The 23,409-nt window shown below is 38.7% G+C and overlaps 1 protein-coding gene across 1 annotated transcript; it reads right to left on the bottom strand.

Annotated features, from left to right (window-relative positions):
* Positions 1–20,383: 20,383 nt before the first annotated feature.
* Positions 20,384–23,126, bottom strand: LOC108979048 (phosphoribosylformylglycinamidine cyclo-ligase, chloroplastic-like). The gene is given in 11 exon segments (XM_018949623.2): positions 20,384–20,452; positions 20,630–20,764; positions 20,766–20,789; positions 20,878–20,980; positions 21,116–21,288; positions 21,841–21,900; positions 22,003–22,079; positions 22,082–22,103; positions 22,178–22,272; positions 22,448–22,678; positions 22,792–23,126. Coding segments are annotated over 10 exon segments (894 nt in total). The 5' UTR covers positions 22,584–22,678; positions 22,792–23,126.
* Positions 23,127–23,409: the final 283 nt, after the last annotated feature.

Here is a 23,409-nt window from a genome sequence, read left to right as displayed (position 1 = left end):
CTACACTTTCAAACATATCCATCAAAGTATTTTTTCCGAAGGTGGGGGAACCCACTAAATCTATAGCCAACTCTATAAAAATTACATTCCAAACTCTAATTCATTATGTACTCAAATTGTATGAATATTAAAAAACTAACTCTACTGGACAATGCTACTCCACATTTGTATCATCCAGGTAGAGTCAACATTATGTGAATTGGATGTCAAATAAACCATTGTCGCATTAAAAAAATAATGAGAGAAATAATTTTTTAATAGATTTGTAGCTAATGTTGAACAACTGGTGTTGGGTTCTGTAACAACCCGATCCTAAGTTTAAGCTATAATATAAGTTTTATGTAAATTTATTTTCATATAGCTATAAATTTATTATTAATATTATTATTATTTTCTCTCCAAAATCACGAGTCATTTTCATAATAAAATTCCATTCTATCGGATTTTTCTTCTATGAATTTCAACAATCCACTCACATGCACATTCACGTCTCTTTTTATCTAGGGTTTTCTTTTAGGTTTTCAATCATTATATATACATATATATATATATATATATATGTTACACTCACCAAAATTGCAAGCCGCAAGTCCTCCACCGTGAGTCTTCCTCTCATGCATCAAACCTATGCATGCACGACTTCATCTGTTTCCTCCGCAAGCACGTCATGGTGTCTATTTATACACTTCATGCATAGCCTTGCACACACTGCCTTTCATATATCCTAGGGTTTTCAGAACAGCAAGCCCACTCCGCTGCACCATGAGGCAATCGTGTACTCCCCGACACCGCATGGAAAGTGCACTACGCAGCACGTCCAACCAATAACCCAACGTAGCAACGACCCCTGCACCTTGGTAAGCTGCCAAGTACCGGTTGCATCACCAACAACCAAACCGAGAACCACCATAAAGCAGCCCCATTGCACCGCCAGTCATCCCCAACCTCTTGGAATACTCTGTTTTTCTATACAAAAAACAGAGCATCCCGAACGTCCGAAACCACCATCACCCACGTTCCTCCGCGGCGACTCCACCATCGCCCAGAACATGCCGACGCCACCACCACTTTTAGATCACGCCGGTGCTAGCTCATGGACCACCACTACCCGAGAAACCAGCTCAACCACGCTGCGGCCTCTTGCACCGTAGACGAGCACCTCGATGCAGTCAATCCAAGTGGTTTCGCCAGCCACCTTAAGGACGTCGGAGCACCTTTCAGGAATCACGGAAACCGCCGGTGAAGACTCTTGTCACCTCAGGTACGCCACGCGCCACCTCAGCCTCGACTGCCTCACAGTTCTCGGCTAGGCAGTTCTCTCTCTTTCTCTCTCTCTCTCTCTCTCTATCATGGCGTCGCACCACCCTGCCAGAGACCCAGTCGCGCTGCCGTGACCCCTCGCCAGCCACCCAGTCGCGCTGCCGTGACCCATCGTCAGCCTCTCTCTCTTGGTGAGCCCCTCTCCCGAGCCTCTATTCTCTCTTCTAATGATACATATTGTATTTTTAGGTTTTCAAGTGTTAATTGATAAAATTACAAGTATGCCCTTTTTAATCTAGTATCTGGAAGCAGTGTTTTAAGTATAATTATATTTATAACCTTAAGTATATGTTAATTATGAATATTATTATGTCATTTTATTTAAGTTGAGTTTAATTTTATTAAATAAATATATTACTCAAATGCTCATTTTATTAAGAAAGTGTTGAAAGAATTTGAAATATAATTTAAAGTATATTATTGAGCCTAATATTTTGTCAATATTCATTTGTCTATTTAGTTGAATTTAATAAAATTATTATGTTAAGAATATTTAAACAATATTAGTATTTATTAGGTTTCTTATAAGATTTAATAATTATGTTAAGAAATGAAACTTAGTTTAAGAATTTAAGTTTTATGAATTATTTTAAAATAGCTCAAGTATTCTACTAAATTATAAATTAGTATTTTAAGTAATTTAAATACTAGGATTTATTGTGTGATACCCCGTATTTTAGTGTATTTTAACTGAATGATTATTTTAATTAATTTAAATATTAGTTCTCTTATTTTAAAATTTATTGGATTTCTCGTTGGTTTATTTTATGATTTTTTTTAAGTTGTGAAAATTATTTTGTTATGCTTTATTAATATTAATTATTGTTTTGCATTTAAATTTATCTTAATTTAAATTAGTTTGTGGGTTTTAAAATTATTGTATTGTTGGATTTAATTATTTTATTTTACTTAGTCACTGTGTTTAAATTTATTTTATTTAAACTGTTGTTTTGAAATAATTTTCGTTGGAATTTTGTGACCCAAGTTGTGAGGATTAGACCTCATTCATTTCGTTCCATTTTTCTTTTTTCTCTTTCTTTTTCTCTTTCCTCTTTTTTTTTTTTTCTTTTTCTTCCTGAACTGCTGCTTCCTCCCTTGCACGATGTGCCTCTCTCCCTCTCCCCGTGCATTTTCCTTCCTCTCCTAGCCCGCCATCGTGCACCACCGTCCGGTGACACCACCCAGCCCACGGCCTTCCCTACCCTCCAGCAACCACCTCCCTCCAATCTCAGCCCCTCTTGGGTCATCGTTTGCCCCCACACGCAACACTATGCCGCGGCGTTCCTTGTGCTCGCGCACCGCCGTCACGCCACCACCGGCCACCATTTTTTCACCACTTCATCCTCGACCTTCTAGCAACCCAATGCACTCAACCCCAGCTCCGATCTGCCACCGATGAAGTCCCCACCATCACTTTACGCCGCCACCCACGGCCAACCACCACCACCACTAACTTCACCGACATCCCTAAACCCTTCCCTATCAATCTCGAATCTTGGTTTGTCCCCGTTCAAAAGTGGGTTTTTGAGACCCACGACCACAGTGCATTTTGCACTATTCCGTTGCTGTGATGCCACTTCTAGCACCTCCGTGATCTTTCAAAAAATATATTATAACATTGTAAGTATTTTCCTAAAGAACTTTTGAGATTTAAATGTATTTTTGCACTAACTCATTTTACTGTGAATTGATTGATTTTGCCGGACTGAGTCCGAGGAGTACGGGGGTTGGATGGATTGGATGATGGAGTTGTTGGTGTGATTGGTTTATGCTATGAGATTTGTTGGCTATTTAGGGTTTAAATATTGGTGTTTTGAGTTTGACGTTGGTCATGATGGATATTGGCGATTTTTAGGAAGTGATAATATATTTTGGGATTATGAGGGTTTTAAGTTTTGAAAAATTAAAATAGGTTATTTTAGAAGCTTATGCTTAAATATCGAAATCCGTGATTGATTGAAAACTTACGAAAATTATGTGATTATTTTTATAGGTGACGATTTATAGTCGACTCGACATTTTTTAGGAAAATTTTGAAAAGCTAAGTTGTCTAGGTAAGCAGGGTTCATATACTAGTTTTGCATAAAAGAAATAAAATGAGCTTGACTTTGAAAATATTCATGTTTATTTTTTAAAAGAAATCTAAAAACAACCTCAGATGTTTGTTCTACATATGCATAAATTCTATAAGAAAAAGTATTTTCTAGCATGACTGGTGTAGACATGAGCTAGTTTTGTGCATTCTGTTTTGGAACTATACAAAAAGAGCGAATATGAAAGTCTAAAAGTTTTTGTTATGAATAAATGAAGATGTTTTGGTGTCTGTTTATTTCGAACATGTGAAATGATCTGAACATTTTCAGTATTTTGTTTTGATATGATGTGTCATTTGAAAACATTGACATGAAGTTCTGATTTTGTATCTGAATGTGATCTATTCCGATAATGTTCCATTCTGTTTCTGTTAAGGCCCAGCCACGTGTATAATCATGGTTTATAACCCTACCACGGGGTGAAACATGGTATACGGCCCAGCCACGGGTATTATGATGGTATATAATCCTACCACGGGGGTGAAATATGGTATACGACCCAGTCACGGGTGTAATGGTGGTTTATAACCCTACCACGGGGGTGAAACATAGTATGCAGCTCAGCTACGGGTATAATGATGGTATATAACCCTACCACGGGGGCTGAAACATGGTATACGGCCCAACCACGAGTATAATAGTGGTTTATAACCATACCACGGAGGTTAAACATGATATTTGTCCCGATGTGATGCTATGAGATGATATGAATATAATGTTTCAGTTTGGATATGCCAAAGGATTTTCTTTTTGAGAACAAGTTTGTTTTTCTGAAAATTTCGCTCTGATGATTTGTAACAAGTTTTGTTTATACATTCTAAAAGAAAATATGTTGTTTCTACATTCTGAAAGTAAATGTCTTGTTTTGCATACCGAACTTTTTAAATGCTAGTATATGATTTCTGCTTACTGAGTTGTTGATAACTCACCCCTTATCTCCACAATATTTTTCAGATATTTTGATTGTTCAGCTGAGAATCAAGATTTTGAGGCATTGGGTGAGATGATTTAAGTATAGTGGTTTGAATCGAATTTTCTATATGATATTGAGAATTTGGAATCTATTCTTTATATTGTTAAAATGTGAGTTTAAGTGTTAGGAAGTAACTCTCCTACTCGTGTGAGACCGGAGCGTTACATATTGATTATAGTGTATTTATTCAATTTATTCATTTAAGATTTTGGAAGACAAATTATGCTATGATTAGTTTTATGGTTTAAGGTTTAAATAAGTTATTTTGATAAACACATGAGATTTTCATATTTTTTAAATAAGTACTTATGCAGACTCTATTTTGGATTTTCAGTATTTATTAAAATTTGTTTTATTTATGGAAATCTTTCACATCTGGCGCTTTGTTAAAAAGAAAAACTTTTAAGTTTACGTTTAGTATTAGCACATTGCCTCTCTGAAAATTCTAAAATGTCTTTTTGGAAAGCGGGATGTTACAGGTTCATTGTACTTCATTAGTGGAGTTTTACGTATATTTGCACATTTAAATATTATTTGTTATGTTGGTATTGATTCTTAGGTTATCAATATTATTTGTTATAGTGGTGGTGTGGCCATAGTGGTATAGTTTGATTTAAGTATTGTTTGGGTGGTGGGGATGTCATGGATCTGGATAATGGATTTTCTTGTTTTGAATATTGTGCATGGTTTGCATTTGTGGTGTTGGTTTTTTCTTTATTTGTTTTCTATTTTTGTATCATATTTTAACTCGGGTACATTGCTAATTTGAGTTATCAGAAGATTTAACTAAAAAAAGAACACGTTGTTTGAATACTAATAATAGAATATTATTAAATCGTAGTAAAATAAATAAATTCATACCTCTATTGCACCAACATAAGATCTTCATTGGGATTGTTCCTCCCTTTCAGCAAAGAGAGGAGAAGTAGATGTTGAAAGAAAAGGTATAAGAAGAGCTTCAAGAAGAAGAAGTGAAAAAGATGAAGAGAAGAAGTAGAAGGTTAAGAAGTGAGCCAGGTAGAGAATGAGAGAAATAGAAATTGGATAAATAATCAACGATATATATGATCTAAAAAAAATGGGGGAGAGTGGTATGTGAATCAAAAGTATTAAACGACCCATCAATGTCTATTTAAAAATATATATCATATTTAAGTAAAATGTTATAGATAAACTCACCTCAATCATAGTATTACATTATGCATGAGCGATAATACAAACTTCTTACTCCAAAATAAATAACTAAGCACCGATGAGAATCATCATAATAGTTGAGTGAAAGAGTAATGAATATGAAAACAACCAGTATATATGACACCAATATAAGAATGTTATAAAATCATGGCGTAAAAAGAATCTCATAACTTGATTGCACCAAAAGATCTTCAATGAGTGAGAGTTTAACACTTTCAAAAATATCCATCAAAGTGTTTTTTTCGATGGTGGAGAACCCACTAAATCGTTCAGGATGTGTTCCACTGCTACGTACTCCGAATCTCCTGCAACCAAAGAGTAAGAGGGCTTGGGGGTTGAATGGGGACACCTCTAATACCTAAGTCAGTAATAATATGAGTAGTCTTAGAGCCAAGTGTTCCAGAAAGGTTTATTAGCGTACCTGAATCCTTTAAATAGAGGGCTTGTCTTCTTGAGACCACCTAGACTAACTGGCTTGCCCACTATTTGAAATTTGAATCTCGGTTCCTTCAGGCTATCCACTCGTTTTGAATGAACGAGTATTGTAACAATCCTGGGATAAGTAGGCAAGCGTTCCCCTTAACGAACTGACCTGAGCCCTATTAGGTCAGGGGGTGGGTGTTTAGGCCTTGAATGACTTGTTGGGCCCTCATGGCCCAGGCCTAGGGAGCACCCCGCGAGCCCTTATGGTGGTATTAAAGCCCTTTCAATTATCCCGCGAAGTCTCATTACATATGGTGTGATGAGACTTTTATATTAAGTGTCTTTGAGCCCTCTCGGTTAACTTAATTTGTGCCCCTCCAATTACCCCACGAAGCTTCATCGTGTGCCATATGATGAAGCTTTTTAAACCACAAGGTGTTGGGCCTTGCGAGTTGGGTCGAAGCCCCCTCTGGTTACCCTGCGAGTCCTTGCCACGCGCAATTCATTTTTGGGGCGACGTTTGAGGTTCTACTTCATTATTCCCCCAGGATGTCTGTCAGCAGCCGATACGCATTCCCCCTTATCAACTGCCGCCAGTATTTATTGTTCCTTGCTGTTTGTTTTTCTTTTTCCTCCCTTCTTGTCTTTTTGCGCAAGCTTCATGTTCTCTTGCATCCAAAACCCTTTGTGCCTTCCAGTCTTCTCCTCATTCTTCCTGCATTACTTTCTCTGTTCTTGGCATTTTCATGGGATTCTTGATGGTACCCAACCCAACCCATGTGCTTGGTTGGGAAATTCTTGGTACCCCCTTATCGGCGGGAAACTTAAAAAAGGGACCACCCCCGGAGGCGCGGGGAAAGAAAAAGAAAGCTCGCCTCATGGTGAAGTCGTTAGACGCGTCTAGCTTCTTCCAAGGGTATTCCACCTCTCCCTCCAGCGAGCAAAGGGGGAGGGGTCGAGGGATCCTCCAGTACCCCGGTTCAATTTGTTAGATGACATCTTGGACCAGGTGGACGCCGAGCTGGACTTCATTCTGGAAGCTGAGGAGGCCCTAAGGTCAGAGGCTCATTCTTTAAAAAAAGGCTGAGACTTCTGGGCTAGCGGTCAATCCTAAAGATGCCCCTTCTCAAGAGGGGGATGATCTTATATCTGTTCTGGACCTACACTTCCTCAATGCACCTCTTGTGGGCAACCTTCATTCATTACTTGATGAGTTTGGCGACTCGTTTCATCCTGGAGATGCTGGTCAACCATCTCCTGCTATCTCGTCGACGGCTTCAAGTGGGGACACTCCTGAGTTGTCTTTTGTCTTTCCAAACCTATATTTCGCTAGCTGGAGCAGGGTGTCGATTCCTTCCTCGCCCTTCAACACTTCCGCGAGAGAGGGTGGGGAACCTTCTCTAACTTTTTCTATTGGCGATCGTCAAGTTGGTCCTCCCGGTGGATCTCCATTCCAAGAGGGTGTCGTCGCTCCCCAAGTTGACCAAACAGTTGGGATGTCAGCTCAGGCGACTAGCGACCCGTCGCCTCCCACTACTTGAGAGTCATTGACCTCGGAAGATGCTGTTGGGGTCTCCTTTCAGATTCCAAGTGCTCGGCCTTATGACTCTTCTCAAGCCTTCAGATCAAACCGCGAATAGGCATTTCATTCCACTATCCTCAACTTACACATCATCCTTTTGCCAGTGAGCTTCATTCTCCTTTTAGTTTAACTTTTCACTAGGCTGTTATTTTCTTTGTCTTGACTATTTTTTGCAAGAGTTGACAAGTTGGTTGTTGCACTGGTGAAAGAACGTATGGAGCTCGAGGAGGAAAACGACTCCATGCGTTCAATCATTGGTAAAAACCACGGGGTTGTTGTCTCTGCTCGGGCGGAGAAAGAAAAGCTAGCTGGGGAGCTTTCCCAAGTTGAAGCTACCTTTTAGGATCAAATTTCCTCACTCCAATCCTAGTTGGCGAGCGCATTGGGAGAAGCTGCGTTGTACAAGGCTAACGCCACTGATAGGGAGGCTGAACAAGATAGCTTGGCCGCCCGCCTAAGTGAGGTGGAAAAAGAAGCAAAGGAACCACGCGCAGGAGCAGATTAATCGCCTTATTCCTCAAATTAACTCTACCTGCGCAATTTGAGACCGAGGTTTTGGCCTTGGTTTCAAGCTCGAGATTAAGCAACTGCAGAAGCTTCTACTTGCACATCTTGGGGCAGATCTCTGTAACTCGAAGTTGAGAGAGATAAGAGCTAGTCTTGTGGCCTACCATTACTTTGATTCTATCGGGCGAGATGTTATGCTGGATGCCTTTCCCCTTCCTCATCTCCCTTGATGTTTTATTTTACCATTTCTTGATTTTGTTAAATTTCGGGCAACTACCCTTTAGTAATTGTATATTTTGAACCATGGTTTATTTTTAAGTAAGATGAATGTTTGCAATCGAAGACTCTTTACCTTTGTTTTGTTCCTAAGGATGACTGTAATTGATTTATGGAGTGTGAACCTAACTGGTTCTAGCCTTGGTCATGTGGAATCAAGTTACATAAGAACAATGAAACCAAAAGTAAAGACAAAATTAATTTATCCAAAATTTAGACGTGTGGTTTGGTGAGCTGCGAGAAAGTTCTTTGACCATGTAACATTAGCGAGAATGTGTGGCGAGAGAGTTGATCGACCGCATAACCTTGACGAGTGGAGTGTAACGGAAGAGTTGATCAACCGCTTTACTTTGGCGAGGATGTGTGGCGGGAGAGTTGCTCTACTGCATAACCTTCGCGAGTGGAGTGTAGCGGGAGAGTTGCTCGACCGCGTTACTTTGGCGAGAATGTGTGGCAAGAGAGTTGCTTGATCACGTAACCTTGGCGAGTAGAGTGTAGCAGGAGAGTTGCTCGACAACTTTATTCTAGCGATAAGGTGTGGTGAGAGAGTTACTTGACCGCATAACCTTGGCGAGTCGTGCTCTTAAGGTTCTAAAGTGTTAAGGTAATAAAAACAAGAATACGATACGAGCAACTGAAAAAGAAATCTTTTCGTAAGAATAACTATTTCATCAAAAATTTCATGGGCATAACAATGTTTTAAATATAAAACTTCCTTAAATGTTCAGCATTCCACGGGTGAGGCAATTCACGCCCTACTGCATCCTTTTGGTGATAGGCTCCCTTACGACTAGTGCCCGTGACTACGTAAGGCCCCTCCCATCTTGGGCTCAACTCTCATTCTTCAGTGGTCACCCCTGTTTCTTTTAACACCAGGTCGCCATCCTTGACCTCGACCTTGAAACATTGCTCCGTCTTCCTCTTGTAGGCAATCGCCCTTGTCTCGACATTCCCTATTTTTTTCTTCTAGCATGTCCAGATGCTCTTCCAATTTCCTTCCATTTTCATCAGTGTCAAAGTGGAGCTTCCTATGACTTGGTATTCTCATTTCTACAGGTATCATGGCCTCGATTCCATACGCTAGGACGAAAGGAGTTTCTCCTGTTGATGTTTTGGGTGTTTTCTTGTATGCCCATAAGATCTCGAGCAGTTTGTCCGGCCACGCCCCCTTCTTTTCGCCTACCTTCTTCTTTAATATCTCTATTATGGTCTTGTTGGTTGTTTCAACTTGTCCGTTTGCATGTGGGTGTTCGGGAGATGAGTATTTGACTTTGATCTCGAGTTCTAAACACCATCTACGATAATTCTCTGCATCAAAATGATTGTCATTGTAGGAGATGATGCTTTGAGGTATCTCAAATATGCACACGATTGTCTTCCAAATGAATTTCTTCACACTTTGAGCAGTCACCATCTACATTGCCTTGGCTTCTATCTACTTTGTAAAATAGTTGATGGTGACGATGATGAATTTGGTTCATCCTTTGCTCGGTGGCATAGGGCCGACCAAATCTATCCCACATTGGGCAAACGGCCATGGGGCTATTATCGACTTCTCTTGATGCAATTGGCACTGGACACACTTTTTCATGAACTCCTTTGATGCAAGGCGTTGGGCAATAGTAGCCTGCTTTCATGACTTTTGCCGCCAATGACCTTCCTCCTGAATGGTTTCCACAAACGCTTTCGTGTATCTCCCTCATCACATACTCAGCCTCCTTTGATATGCATTTTAGCAATGGGCTCGAGAAAACCCGCTTGTACAATGTTTCGTCTATCAAGGTGAATCGAGCTGCTCTATTTCTTACTTTCTTCGCCTCTTCCCAAGAAGCGGGTGCTCCCCATCCTTCAAGTAACTGATGATGTTTTTTGCCCACTCCAGCGAGTTTCCTTTGATCTCAAAATTTCCTCCCTTATTGTTGTTGTGTCTACTATCTTGAAGGTTACTTCCCATGGCAACATCTGCTCCTACCCTGTCGGTGCCGCTCGTGCTAACCGATTTGCCTTCTAGTTGTCCTTTGGGAATTCATTCGATCCGAAAATACTGGAACTAAAGGGATTTCTCATGGACATGACTGAGGTACCTTATTAGCTTTGGTCCCTCTGCCAAATATTCTCCCGTGATTTGGTCAACCACCACCTGGGAGTCCGCTTTCATTACCACTAACGTCCCTTCTCGGGTGCCTTCGGTGTCTCCTTGGGGAAGTTCGTTAGTTCCGAAACAAAATTGACCAAGACTTGTCCATTGACAGTGGTTTTAGGAACATAAATGATGTCATACTTGCTCAACTAGACAGACCATTTCACCAGTCGCCCCGAAGTGTCAGGCCTTTAAAGCACCTTATACAAGGGTGTGGAAATAAGGGCGTAATCACCGTGCCGACATCATAAGGGCGAAGGCGATCAACTCTATATTTGGGTATCTCTTCTCAGCCCCTCTCAAGGCTTTGCTGACATAATACACCGGCCTTTACTCATTGCCCTCATCTTTGACTAGAGCGTAGAAAACCACATCTAGGGTGGCGACCAGATACAACGACAAGGGTTCCCCTACTTGGTTTGACTATGTGTGGATTAGGTATTCTTTCAACTGCGCAAACACGTCCTCACATCACGCTTCCCATTCTTGAGCCTTTTTAAATTCCCGAAAAAAGGCATGCTCTTGTCCGTTGAGCAGGACACAAACCTATTGAGGGTTGTTATAATTCCTGCCAATTTTTGGACTTCATTAAGGGTCTTGGGCAGCTTCATTTCGATGATCACCCTGAGTTTCTTAGGATTCGCTTTGATACCTCTCTCAGACACCATGAAGCCCAAGAACTTGTCCAACTAAACCCCGAACGTGCACTTGGTTGGGTCAAGCTTCATTTTGTACTGTCACAACACATTGAAAGCTTCCTTTAGGTCTTCCAAGTGTTGCCCAAACTCCATGCTCTTTAGCAAAAGGTTGTCCACATACACTTACATATTCCAGCCTATCTGATTCTTGAACATTTTGTTGGCCAACTTTTGGTAGGTTGCTCTTGCATTCTTCAGTCTGAAAGACATGATCGTGTAACAGTACAACCCCGGTCGGTTATGAAGGTCGTCTTATCCTGGTTAGCCTGGCCCATTTTGATTTGGTTATACCCGAAGTAAGCATCCATGAAACTCAACACCTTGTAACCCGTTGTGGCATCGACTATTAGATCTATCTGGGGGAGAGAGAAGTTGTCTTTTGGGCAGGCTTTGTTGAGATTCGTGAAGTCTACGCACATTCGCCACTTGCCATTGGATTTCTTTATTAACACAACGTTCGACAACCAGTCAGGATACTGAGTTTCCCTGATGAATCATGCTGCCAATAATCGATTCACTTCTTCAGCTATTGCTTTGTAATTCTCAATGCTGAAATTTCTCTTCTTTTGCTTAACAGGCGTTATTTCCGGGTTGACGTTCAGTCAATGCTCTATCACATCTTTGCTTATTCCTGGCATATCCTGATGATTCCATGCAAAGATGTTTTCGTGCTCCAAGAGGAGTTGGATTAACCGGGTTCTTTCTTCCTTCGCCATTGTAGTTATGATCCTCACGTGGTTATATGGCTGAGTCAGATCAAAGGGAACGAGCTCCAATGGCTCATCGACTTCTCATTGTCTAAGCGTTTCGACATCCCTTGTTTCTGCCTCCATCATGAAGACTTCAGGTGGAGGCGACGAGAGGGTACCATCGTGGTATTCCCGCGGCTCTACTGTTTTCACATCCCGCTCTCCTTTCCTCAGTTCCTGTACATAACATTATCAGGCAAGCACATGTTCGCCACGCACCTTGCCAACTCCAGCTTTCGTGGAAAACTTCATTTTAAAATGGTAGGTAGATGTGATCGCTATCAAGGCGTTCAATGTTGGTTGACCTATAATGTGGCATTATATGCCAATTGTGTTCTTACCACTAAGAACTCAGTCAGGGTGGTAGTGAGGTGATGGTTCGTTCCTACACAAGTAGTGTAATAGACCCCATGGGTTGAACTACATCTCCCATGAACCCCTTCAATGTGGTTGGTGCTAGGCGAAGCTGACTCATACTCAACCACATCTTCATGAAAGCATCCTAGAATCCTAGAACAGGATGTCTGCCGAAGTTCCATTATCTGTCAATATCCTCTATGTCATGTAGTTTGCTACCAGCATTGTTACTACCATCACATTATCATGTGGGTATACTACCCCTCGAGAGTCATCATCGCCAAAAGAAATTGGGGGTGAGGTTTGCACCCGCGCCTGCTTGACAAAATTTTACACGCTGTACTTTCACATACCTTGCCCATCTTGCATAGGCCTTTCTTCTTGATGATGTTGGGCCACCTCCTGCATATCCCCCTACTATGGTACAGATCTCCCCCAAGGGCGGATTTCATCGATCTATATCTTACCTGGGTCAGCAATTCCTTGGTTCTTGTGACCTCCTTGCCCTCTTAAGTGATTCTCTCCTCCTTGGGCTCTCGCTTCGTCTCGTTTTACGCTCCTATCTTCTGTCATCTAGATGCCGTGGTAGATAGGCATTTTTGGCGACAATGCATTCTCTAGTTCCTCATTATTCTTCATCTCTTCAATTTTCTGTTTGAACGTGTGACAGTCTTCGGTTTGGTGACCATTCGCCCTGTGGTATATACAATACCTTTGAGCATGTCGCTCGCGGTCTTCCTCACACCTAGTTCCCCTTCGCCTTGTCATGGTCTTGCACACTAGAATAGTGTATATGTTTACTATTGTATCGCCCTGCGTGTGCTTCTCATTTTCCCTCGTACTAATTCTTCCTTGGCCTTAGACTGGTTTCTCCAACCTTCCTTCGACGCATTTTCCTCCTTTTTCCCTGGCCTGGCAGTGAGGGCGATCAATGTATCATCGGCATTTACAAAGTCATTCGTCCGATCCATAAATTCATGCAAAGTGGATGGGATTTTCCTTGCCAATTCTTTCATGAAAGGATTCCTTGGCCAATTCTCCTGAGTAGCACCGCCAACATGATTTTCTCGTCCTAGTCATCAGCGGTCATTCTTTCCCTATTGAATCGTGACAAATATGCCTTCAAACTGTCGCCCTCCCTTTGCTTTATTGTTAATAAGTACGATGCGGGCCGCCTGCATTGTCGACTGGCCATAAACTGGGTGATGAACTGTTTGCCTAGTACCTCAAAATTCTCAATAGAGCCTTGCTACAGTGCTCCAAACCAACATCGGGCTACTCCCTTTAACATCAAAGGAAAAGCCCTACTTGCGATCTCTCCTATGAATCCATGGAGAATCATGTGGGCTTTAGAAGTTTCCAAACATTCCACCGGGTCCTTGGAACCATCATACATGTCTATCGACAGGACCGTGAATTTCAGTGGTAGCAGTACCTCCATGATCTCCGAGGTGTATGGTAAGTTGGTGTTGGTTAGAGGTTCCTATCTTCTTGGCAATTTCCTCGTATTTATCCATCAAACTGCACAGATCATAGTGCATCTTCTTTGCTTCCTCGTTCTCCTAAGGAGCTTTACCTGTGCCTATGCTATGAGCCTCCATTTCCACCCTATCTCAGGCGTTGTGTCTTCTCCTGGTAGCTCATTCTTTGCCTTGAGAATCTCATTCTCCTTTCTTTTGTAACAATTCAACCTCATGGGTGAGCCTCCTCATTACTTCTTTCATTTCTGCAAGCCTTCCTTCCATGTTCCGCGACGTCTCCTCCTGATCTCGAGTTGCCTGAGATCGAGTGGCGGCGGGCATGTGAAAAGCACGTTGATTGCAAGATAGCTAACTATCCCACAGGTGAAGCCAACTGTTGAGGACGTGTTTCACTACTAAGCACTCCCGATTTTCTGCAACCAAATAGTAAGAGGACTTGGGGGTTGAATGGAGCCCCTTCGATGCCTAAATCAGTAATAATATGAGTAGTCTTAGAGCCAAGTGTTCCAAATAGGTTTATTAGCATACCTGAATCCTTTAAATTGAGGGTTAGTCTTCTTGAGATCACCTAGACTAATTGCCTTTTGAAATTTGAATCCCAGTTCTTTCGGGCAATCCATTCGTTTTGAATAAACGAGTATCCTAACTATCCTGGGATAAGTGGGTGGATATTCCCCTTAACGAACGAACCTGAGCCCTATTGGGTCAAAGGAGTGTTTAGGTCTTGAGTGACTTGTTTGGCCCTCATGGCCCAGGCCTAGGGCGGCACCCCGCGAGCCCTTATGGTGGTATTAAAGCCCTTCCAAAATCCATAGCTCACTCCATAAGAATTACATTCCAAACTCTAATTCATTGTAGACTCAAAATTCTTTAAATATTAAAAAACTAACTCTACTAGACAATGTTACTCCACATTTATATCATCCAGGTGGAGTCAAGATTATGTGAATTTGACTCCACCTGCTGGTGTTAAAAGATTGTCACATTAAAGACATAACAAGATAACTAGTTTTAGTAGATTTTATAGCTTATGCAGAGCAGGTGGTGTTGGATTCGTTATACTTCATTAGTAGAGTTTTACATATATATACATTTAAATATTATTTGTTGTGTTGGTATTGATTTTTAGGTTATCAATATTATTTGTTGTGGGGGTGGTATGGCCATAGTTGTATAGTTTGATTTTAAGTATTGTTTGGGTGGAGGGGATGTCATGGATCTGGGTAGTGGATTTTGTTGTTTTGAATATTGTTCATGGTTTGGATTTGTGGTGTTGGTTTTTATTTATTTTTATTTTCTATATTTTGTATCATATTTTGATTGATGTACATTGCTAATTTGAATTATTATAATATTTGACTAAAAAAAGAACACGGAACACCAATAATAGAATATTATTAAACAGTAGTAGAATAAAAAAATTCATACATCTATTGCACCAACATAAGATCTTCATCAGAATTGTTCCTCCCTCTCAGCAAACAGAGCAGAAGTAGAAGTTGCAAGAAAATGTAGAAGGAGTGTGACGGACGAAGAGAAGAAGTAGTAGGTTAAGAAGTGAGCCAGGTAGAGAATGAGAGAAATAAAAATTGGAAAAATAATGATCAATAAATATGTTCTATAAAAAAAAAAAAATGGGGGAGGATGGTATGTGAATCAAAAGTATTAAACGACCCACCAATGTCTATTTAAAAATATGTATCAAATTTAGGGAAAATGTTATAGATAAACTCACATCAATCATAATATTACATTCTGCATGAGCGATAATGCAAACTGCTTACTCCAAAATAAATAACTAGGCATCGATGAGAGTCATCATAATAGTTAAGTGAAAAAGTAAAGAATATGAAAACAACTAGCATATATGACACCAATATAAGAATATTATTAAATCATGGCGTAATAAAGAATCTCATACCTTAATTGTACTGAAAGATCTTCAATGAGTGAGAGTTTAACACTTTCGAAAATGTCTATCAAAGTATTTTTTTTCGAAGGTGGAGAACCAACAAAACCCATAGCCCACTCCATAAGAATTACGTTTCAAACTCTAATTCATTGTATACTCAAAATTTATGAATATTAAAAATCTTGCTCTACTCTACAATGCTACTCCACATTTGTATCATCCAGGTGGAGACAACATTACGAGAATTTGATGTCAAATAAACCATTGTCACATTAAAAAAATAACGAGAAATAATTTTTTAGTAGATTTATAGTTAATGCTGAGCAAGTAGCATTGTATTCGTTTTACTTCATTAGTGGAGTTTTACGTATATTTGTACATTTAAATATTACTTGTTGTGTTGGTATTGTTTTTTAGGTTATCAATATTATTTGTTAGGGTGGTGGTGTGGCCATAGTGGTATAGTTTGATTTTAAGAGTTGTTTGGGTGGTAGGGATGTCATGGATCTGGGTAGTGGATTTTGTTGTTTTGAATATTGTTCATAGTTTGGATTTGCAGTGTTGCTTTTTATCTTTATTTGTTTTCTATTTTTTGTATCATATTTTGACTGGCATACATTGCTAATTTGAGTTATCAGAAGATTTGACTAAAAAAAAACGTTGTTTGAATACCAATAATAGAATATTATTAAACTGTAGTAAAATAAATAAATTCATACCTCTATTGCACCAACATAAGATCTTCATCTCCCATTGTTCCTCCTTTTCAGCAAACTGAGGACAAGTAAAAGTTGAAAGAAAAGGAAGAAGACGAAGAAGAAGAAGGAGTGAAAAGGACGAAGAGAAGAAGAAGCAGAAGAAGCAAAAGGTTAAGAAGTGAGCCGGGTATAGATAAATATGTTCTATAAAAAAAATGGGGGAGGGTGGAGGTATGTGAATCAAAAGGTATTAAACGACCAATAAATGTCTATGTAAAAATATGTATAATATTTATGTAAAAGGTTATAGATAAACTCACGTCAATCATAGTATTACATTCTACATGAGCGATAATGCAAACTGCTTATTCCAAAATAAATAACTAGGCACCGATGAGTCATCATAATAGTTGAGTGAAAGAGTAAAGGATATGAAAACAACAAGCATAGATGACACCAATATAAGAATGTTATTAAATCATCGTGTAATAAAAAATCTCATACCTTGATTGCACTGAAAGATCTTCAATGAGCGAGAGTTTAACACTTTCGAAAATATCCATTAAAGTATTTTTCCCGAAGGTGCAAAACCCACTAAATCCATAGCCATAAGAATTACATTCCAAACTCTAATTCATTGTATACTCAAATTGTATGAATATTAAAAAACTAACTCTACTGGACAATTACTCCACATTTGTATCATCCAGCTGGAGTCAACACTATCTGAATTTGATGTCAAATAAAACATTGTCACATTAAAAAAATAACGAGACAAATAATTTTTAATAGATTTGTAGCTAATGCTGAGCCAAGTAGTGTTGAATTCGTTGTACTTCTTCATTAGTGGAGTTTTACGTATATTTGCACATTTAAATATTATTTGTTGTGTTGGTATTGATTTTGAGGTTATCAATATGATTTGTTGTGGTTGTGGTGTGGCCAGTGGTATGGTTTGATTTAAGCATTGTTTGGGTGGTGGGGATGTCATGGATCTGAGTATACAATGAATTAGAGTTTGGATGTCATGGATGTTTGGATTTGTGACGTTGGTTTTTTCTTTTCTTTTTCTTATTTTTTGTATCATATATTGATTGTTGTAAATTGCTAATTAGAAGATTTGACTAAAAAAATAACAACACCAATAATAGAATATTATTAAACCGTAGTAAAATAAATAAATTCATACCTCTATTGCACCATCATAAGATCTCCATCAGGATTGTTCCTCCCTTTCGGAAAAGAGGATAAGTAGAAGTTGAAAGAAAAGGTAGAAGAAGAAGAATGAGTGAAAAGGGCGAAGAGAAGAAGAAGAAGGTTAAGAAGTGAGCCAGGGAAAGATTGAGAGAAATAGAAATTGGAGAAATAATCAATGAGAAATATGTTTTATAAAAAAAATGGGGGAGGGTGGTATGTGAATCAAAGGTATTAAACGACCCATCAATGTCTATTTAAAAGTATGTATCATAAACTCACCTCAATCATAGTATTACATTCTGCACGAGCGATAATGCAAACTGCTAACTCCAAAATAAATAACTAGGCACCGAAGAGTCATCATAATAGTTGAGTGAAAGAGTAAAGAATATGAAAACAACAAGCATATATGACACCAATATAAGAATGTTATTAAATCATGACGTAATAAAAAATCGCATACCTTGATTGTACCGAAAGATCTTCAATGAGCGAGAGTTACTTTCGAAAATATCCATCAAAGTATTTTTTTCCGAAGGTTGAGAACCCACTAAATCCATAGCCCACTCCATAAGAATTACATTCCATACTCTACTCTAATTCATTGTATACTCAAAATTTATGAATATTAAAAAACTAACTCTACTCCACAATGCTACTCCACATTTGTCATCCAGGTGGAGTCAACAATATGTGAATTTGATGTCAAATAAACCATTGTCACATTAAAAAAACTAGGAGAGAAATAATTTTTTAATAGATTTGTAGCTAATGCTAAGCAACTGGTGTTGGATTCGTTGTACTTCATTAGTAGAGTTTTACGTATATTTTCCCATTTAAATATTATTTGTGTGTTGGTATTGATTTTGAGGTTATCAATATTTCTTGTGGTGGCGGTGTGCCATAGTGGTATAGTTTGATTTAAGTATTGTTTGGGTGGTGGGGATCTGGGTAGTGGATTTTGTTGTTTTGAATATTGTTCATGGTTTGGATTTGGGGTGTTGGTTTTGTCTTTCTTCTTTTTTTTTTTCCTATTTTTTGTATCATATATTGACTGGTGTAAATTGCTAATTTAAGTTATCAGAAGATTTGACTAAAAAAAGAATAATACCAATAATAGAATATTATTAAACCGTAGTAGAATAAATAAATTCATACCTCTATTGCACCAACATAAGATCTTCATCGGGATTGTTCCTCCCTTTCGGAAAAGATGAGAAGTAGAAGTTGAAAGAAAAGGTAGAAGAAGAGCTTCAAGAAGAAGAAGAGTGAGTGAAAAGGACGAAGAGAAGAAGTAGAAGGTTAAGAAGTGAGCCGGGGAGAGATTGAGAGAAATAGAAATTGGAGAAATAATCAACAAGAAATATGTTTAATAAAAAAAAATGGGGGAGGGTGGTATATGAATCAAAAGTATTAAACAACCCATCAATGTCTATTTAAAAATATGTATTGTAAAAGGTTATAGATAGATAAACTCACCTCAATCACAGTTTTACATTCTGCATGAGCGATAATGCAAACTGCTTACTCCAAAATAAATAACTAGGCACCGATGAGAGTGTCATCAAAATAGTTGAGTGAAAGAGTAAAGAATATGAAAACAAGAAGCATATATGACACCAATATAAGAATGTTATTAGATCATGGCATAATAAAGAATCCGATACCTTGATTGCACCGAAAGATCTTCAATGAGCGAGAGAGTTTAACACTTTCGAAAATATCCATCAAAGTATTTTTTCTGAAGGTGGAGAACCCACTAAATCCATAGCCCACTCCATAAGAATTACATTCCAAACTCTAATTCATTGTATACTCAAAATTTATGAATATTAAAAAACTAACTCTACTCCACAATGCTACTCCACATTTGTATCATTCATGTGGACACAGCAACATGATGCAAAGTCGATGTCAAATAAAACATTGTCACGTTAAAAACATAACGATAGAATAATTTTTAGTAGATTTGTAGATTTGTTGTACTTCATTAGTGGAGTTAGTATATTTGTAGTTTTAGATATTCTTTGTGGTATTGTTGATTTTGAAGCTTTAAATATTATTGGTTGTGGTGGTGGTGTGACTATAGTGGTATGCTTTGGTTTTGTGTTTGCGGTGGTGGGGATGCCATGGATCCATGGTAGTGGATTTTGTTGTCTTGAATTGTTCATGGTTGTGGATTTGTGGTGTTGGTTTTGTCTTTGTTTTTCTATTTTATGTACGATCATATTTTGATTGGTGTGCATTGCTAATTTGAGTTATCAAAGGTTTCACTGAGAAAAGGAACGCGTTGTTTGACACCAATATTAGAAATTATTCAAGCATAATAGAATAAATAAATCCATACCTCTATTGCTCCAACAAAGAATCTTCATCGGGGTTGTTCCTGACCAGCCATTTTCAACGCATAATAAGAATAAACAGATTTCTTTTTTCAAAAACAGCAAAGGAAATAAAGAAACAAGAAGATATATAATAGGAAATAAACCCAAATCATAGTACGTCCTATGTTGCCCCAATCTCGCTGAATAGTCATATACATTATTTATTATACAAGAGAGGGTTTCTAGCAGAATTTCAAATTAGAGACGAACTTAAACAGTTTAGAAGGATTTATCCCATCTGAACGTTAATATCTATTGCATAAACAGTAGAGAGAAACAGAAAGTCTAGCTCGCCCCACTCAATTACTCCAAATTTGAACATCAGCCTCGTTGAGGTTCTGTTGAATACTCGGTAATTTATTTATTTTTTGCATCCACAAGCAGTGTGAGTTTATTTTTTTATTTTTTTTGCATTCCAATGCCCATGTTAAAAGTCCGTCTCATCTCAGCATCTTCTATTTTTCCCGCCTAATCAGAAGGAAAGAAGAAATTCAACTATTTTATCAAAGAAACATATATACAACCCAAAGTAAAAACATTCATATCAAATAATAAAAAGTTTATATCAAATAACCAACAGAAGTACTGAGCCAAACATTCACTTGGTCTTTGTCTCATATTTCTATTAGGAGAAGTCTATTTTACCTCTTGAATCCACTTAAACAGAGTTGGGACTTCCCAGGAGTTCTTATGGATGACAGCTCCAAGGCCTTTTGGAAACACTCGAGGTATGTTGTAAGTTAAACCACCACCTGTGATGTGGGCAATCCCCTTTATCCCCACCCTTGCTAATCAAGCCAAGCAACTAATTTGGAAGGAAAGGGGGAAAAAGCATTTTTCAGTCTAGATAACAAGACGATATGAAGCATTATAGAGGGAGGGCAATAAGTAACCTGCTTAACATAGATAACAGTTGGGGCCATCAAAGCTTCACCTGATGAAACATCTTCACCAGGAAGTTTGTCCTTCAAAGAAAAGCCACTTCGAGCTAGAACCCTGAGAAGTCACTATACATATCAGCAATTGACATAGATAAACGCTTCACCCATAGTTATAATTTCATTTGCGGAAGCCTTTTCATTTGACATATAACAACAACAGAAAAGTGGAAACGTTTGAAAATAACATAACTTTCTTACAAGAGAGAAACCATTAGAGTGAACACCACTGGATGGCAGACCAACAAGGACATCTCCAGCCACAATGTCATTCCCATTAATTACTGAATCTCCTTTTACAATGCCAACTGCAAAACCACTGAGGTCATACTCACCGTCAGCATAAAAATCTGGCATCTCTGCAGTCTAAAAAGTATGTAAAACCAATAAAGCACAAATTAAGACGCTAAAAAATGCATATTATATTTTATCTAATAGTTCAAACCTCACTTCATATCATACTACATAAATTTATCCTCCATCCAAATGGGCAATGGCTTGTCCAAATCAGTAAATTTTTAGTAAGTCGAACAAGAAGTTTGAACATAGTCAACCACATCTTTAGATTCCAGGGACCATCTTGATCCATTAAAAAAGACTTCTAGTGCTTGACTCTGGTAACCACAGGGCTACAAGAAACACTGGTTAACTCCTGGGGTTACCATAAATATACTGACCTCAGCAGACACTTGCAATATTTTAAAAAGATTGAATTTTAAGTACTCTGCCGTGGCAACCATTAACTTGAAATGCTTGTTTGCCTAAATAAAATAGCGTTTATTGCATGCTCAGCCAATTCACGGCTAGTAGAACTTTGTTATAAGGTTAAATACATTGTACTCGACGGTTCCTTAACCTTCAGCACTATCAACTATTAAACAATGCTGAAACGCATTAAAAAGAACAATAATTGAGTACCTCGCCTCCTAAAAGAGCACAATCAGATTGTTGGCAACCATCAACAATTCCTTTTATAACCTATATAAGAACCAAGACAAAGATCAAATCAGCTTATGCTTGAAGTACATGTACTATTTCAAACAGCAACACAACCCAGTCAGTGTGTGGCATTTTGTGCACCTTTTCAGCAAGGTCAACATCAAGGTGGCTAGTAGCAAAGTAATCAAGGAAAAATAATGGCTTTGCTCCAGAAGTAAAATGTCGCTGACACTCATCGCAACCTGTAGCAGGCAGAAGTTCATTAGAGAGCTGATCACAGATAACAAAATGATTTAAGTTAACATCAAAGTTTTACCAGGTCAATCCCAATAGTTTCATGGATTTCAGTTTCAAATGCAAGTTTAAGTTTAGTTCCCACGCCATCCGTACAGGCAACAGGGTATGAATCACCTGTCGAAGAGAATCCGATTAGAGAACCGGAAACCAAAAGATAGATACTCATAAAAACGTTATCAAGCTCAGTCTTTTTCCCCACAGTCCCGAATTTGCACCTCTTGATATAAATAATGAGAAAATAAGAAACTTACATCACCGGCGAAAAAAATAAAATGAAACAAAATTATACCAAGAGGAAAAAGTCCACCAAAGCCACCAATTCCCGGTGCCATTTTGGCAATTGTACGAACAAGTTCAGGGCCAGCATCTATGTCCACGCCAGCATCCTTGTACGTTAGACTCTCACTGGAACTGTTTCTCGGCATCGAAAGCACGCGGGGAGAAATCCTCGTCCTTCTTGTCACTTTTAAGTTCTCGGAAATCAATAAGGTATTCTCCAAAGGAAATCAAAATGCAGATGCTACGAATAGAGATAGGTTTAGAACTCAAAAGGGAGTCAGAAACACCTCTGGACTGCTGCAGAGGAACAAGAAATCCCAAAACAGAAGCATCAAAAAGAAATAGAGCACGTACCGTCCCTCTGGGTTCTTGAAGTACGTCTTCAGGCCCCGAGATTGAGCATTTGTCGCGGATGAAGACAACGTCATGGCCATGGGCGTCGTCGCCGCCGATGCCGACGTCATCACCCCGTTTCCATAACCGTTGTGCCCGCTGTGCATCATCTTCTCGATTCTTTCCGTCTCTCCGCTCATCTCTCATTGTCTATAATATTTCATGCTCTGACATTTTCGTAGCGCTCTCTCTCTCTCTCTCTAATTCTTTTTTTTTTTTTGAAAGTCTCTCGAATTCTATTGATTCTTCTTTCGAGTCGCTGTATTTCTCTCTCTACAGAGATGGACTTTTCAATTTTGGAGTATACAATGGCTGAATAGAGAGAAATCCAACAGCTGTTCTTTATAGCTAAATTGAAATTTTCTAGCCGTTAGCTTTCAGCAATATTAGTAAAATCGGAAGAGAAATGCAAACGGCCCTTTACACTTGTATTCGCTTGAATTCAAAATTTTCTTGGCGTTAATACGCTGGTAATTTTAAACCTTAAACCGCTATTGCCTGTCACAAGACCAAAAACCTCGTATAATTTGCCCAACTTAAAGCAAAGTGACACGATTTTCAGAGGTCTGTCTATATAAT

Source organism: Juglans regia, chromosome 11 (genome assembly GCF_001411555.2).
Source record: "Juglans regia cultivar Chandler chromosome 11, Walnut 2.0, whole genome shotgun sequence".
NCBI lineage: Eukaryota > Viridiplantae > Streptophyta > Magnoliopsida > Fagales > Juglandaceae > Juglans > Juglans regia.
The sequence above is the reverse complement of the archived record's forward strand: the minus strand, read 5'-3'. Positions and strand labels throughout refer to the sequence as shown.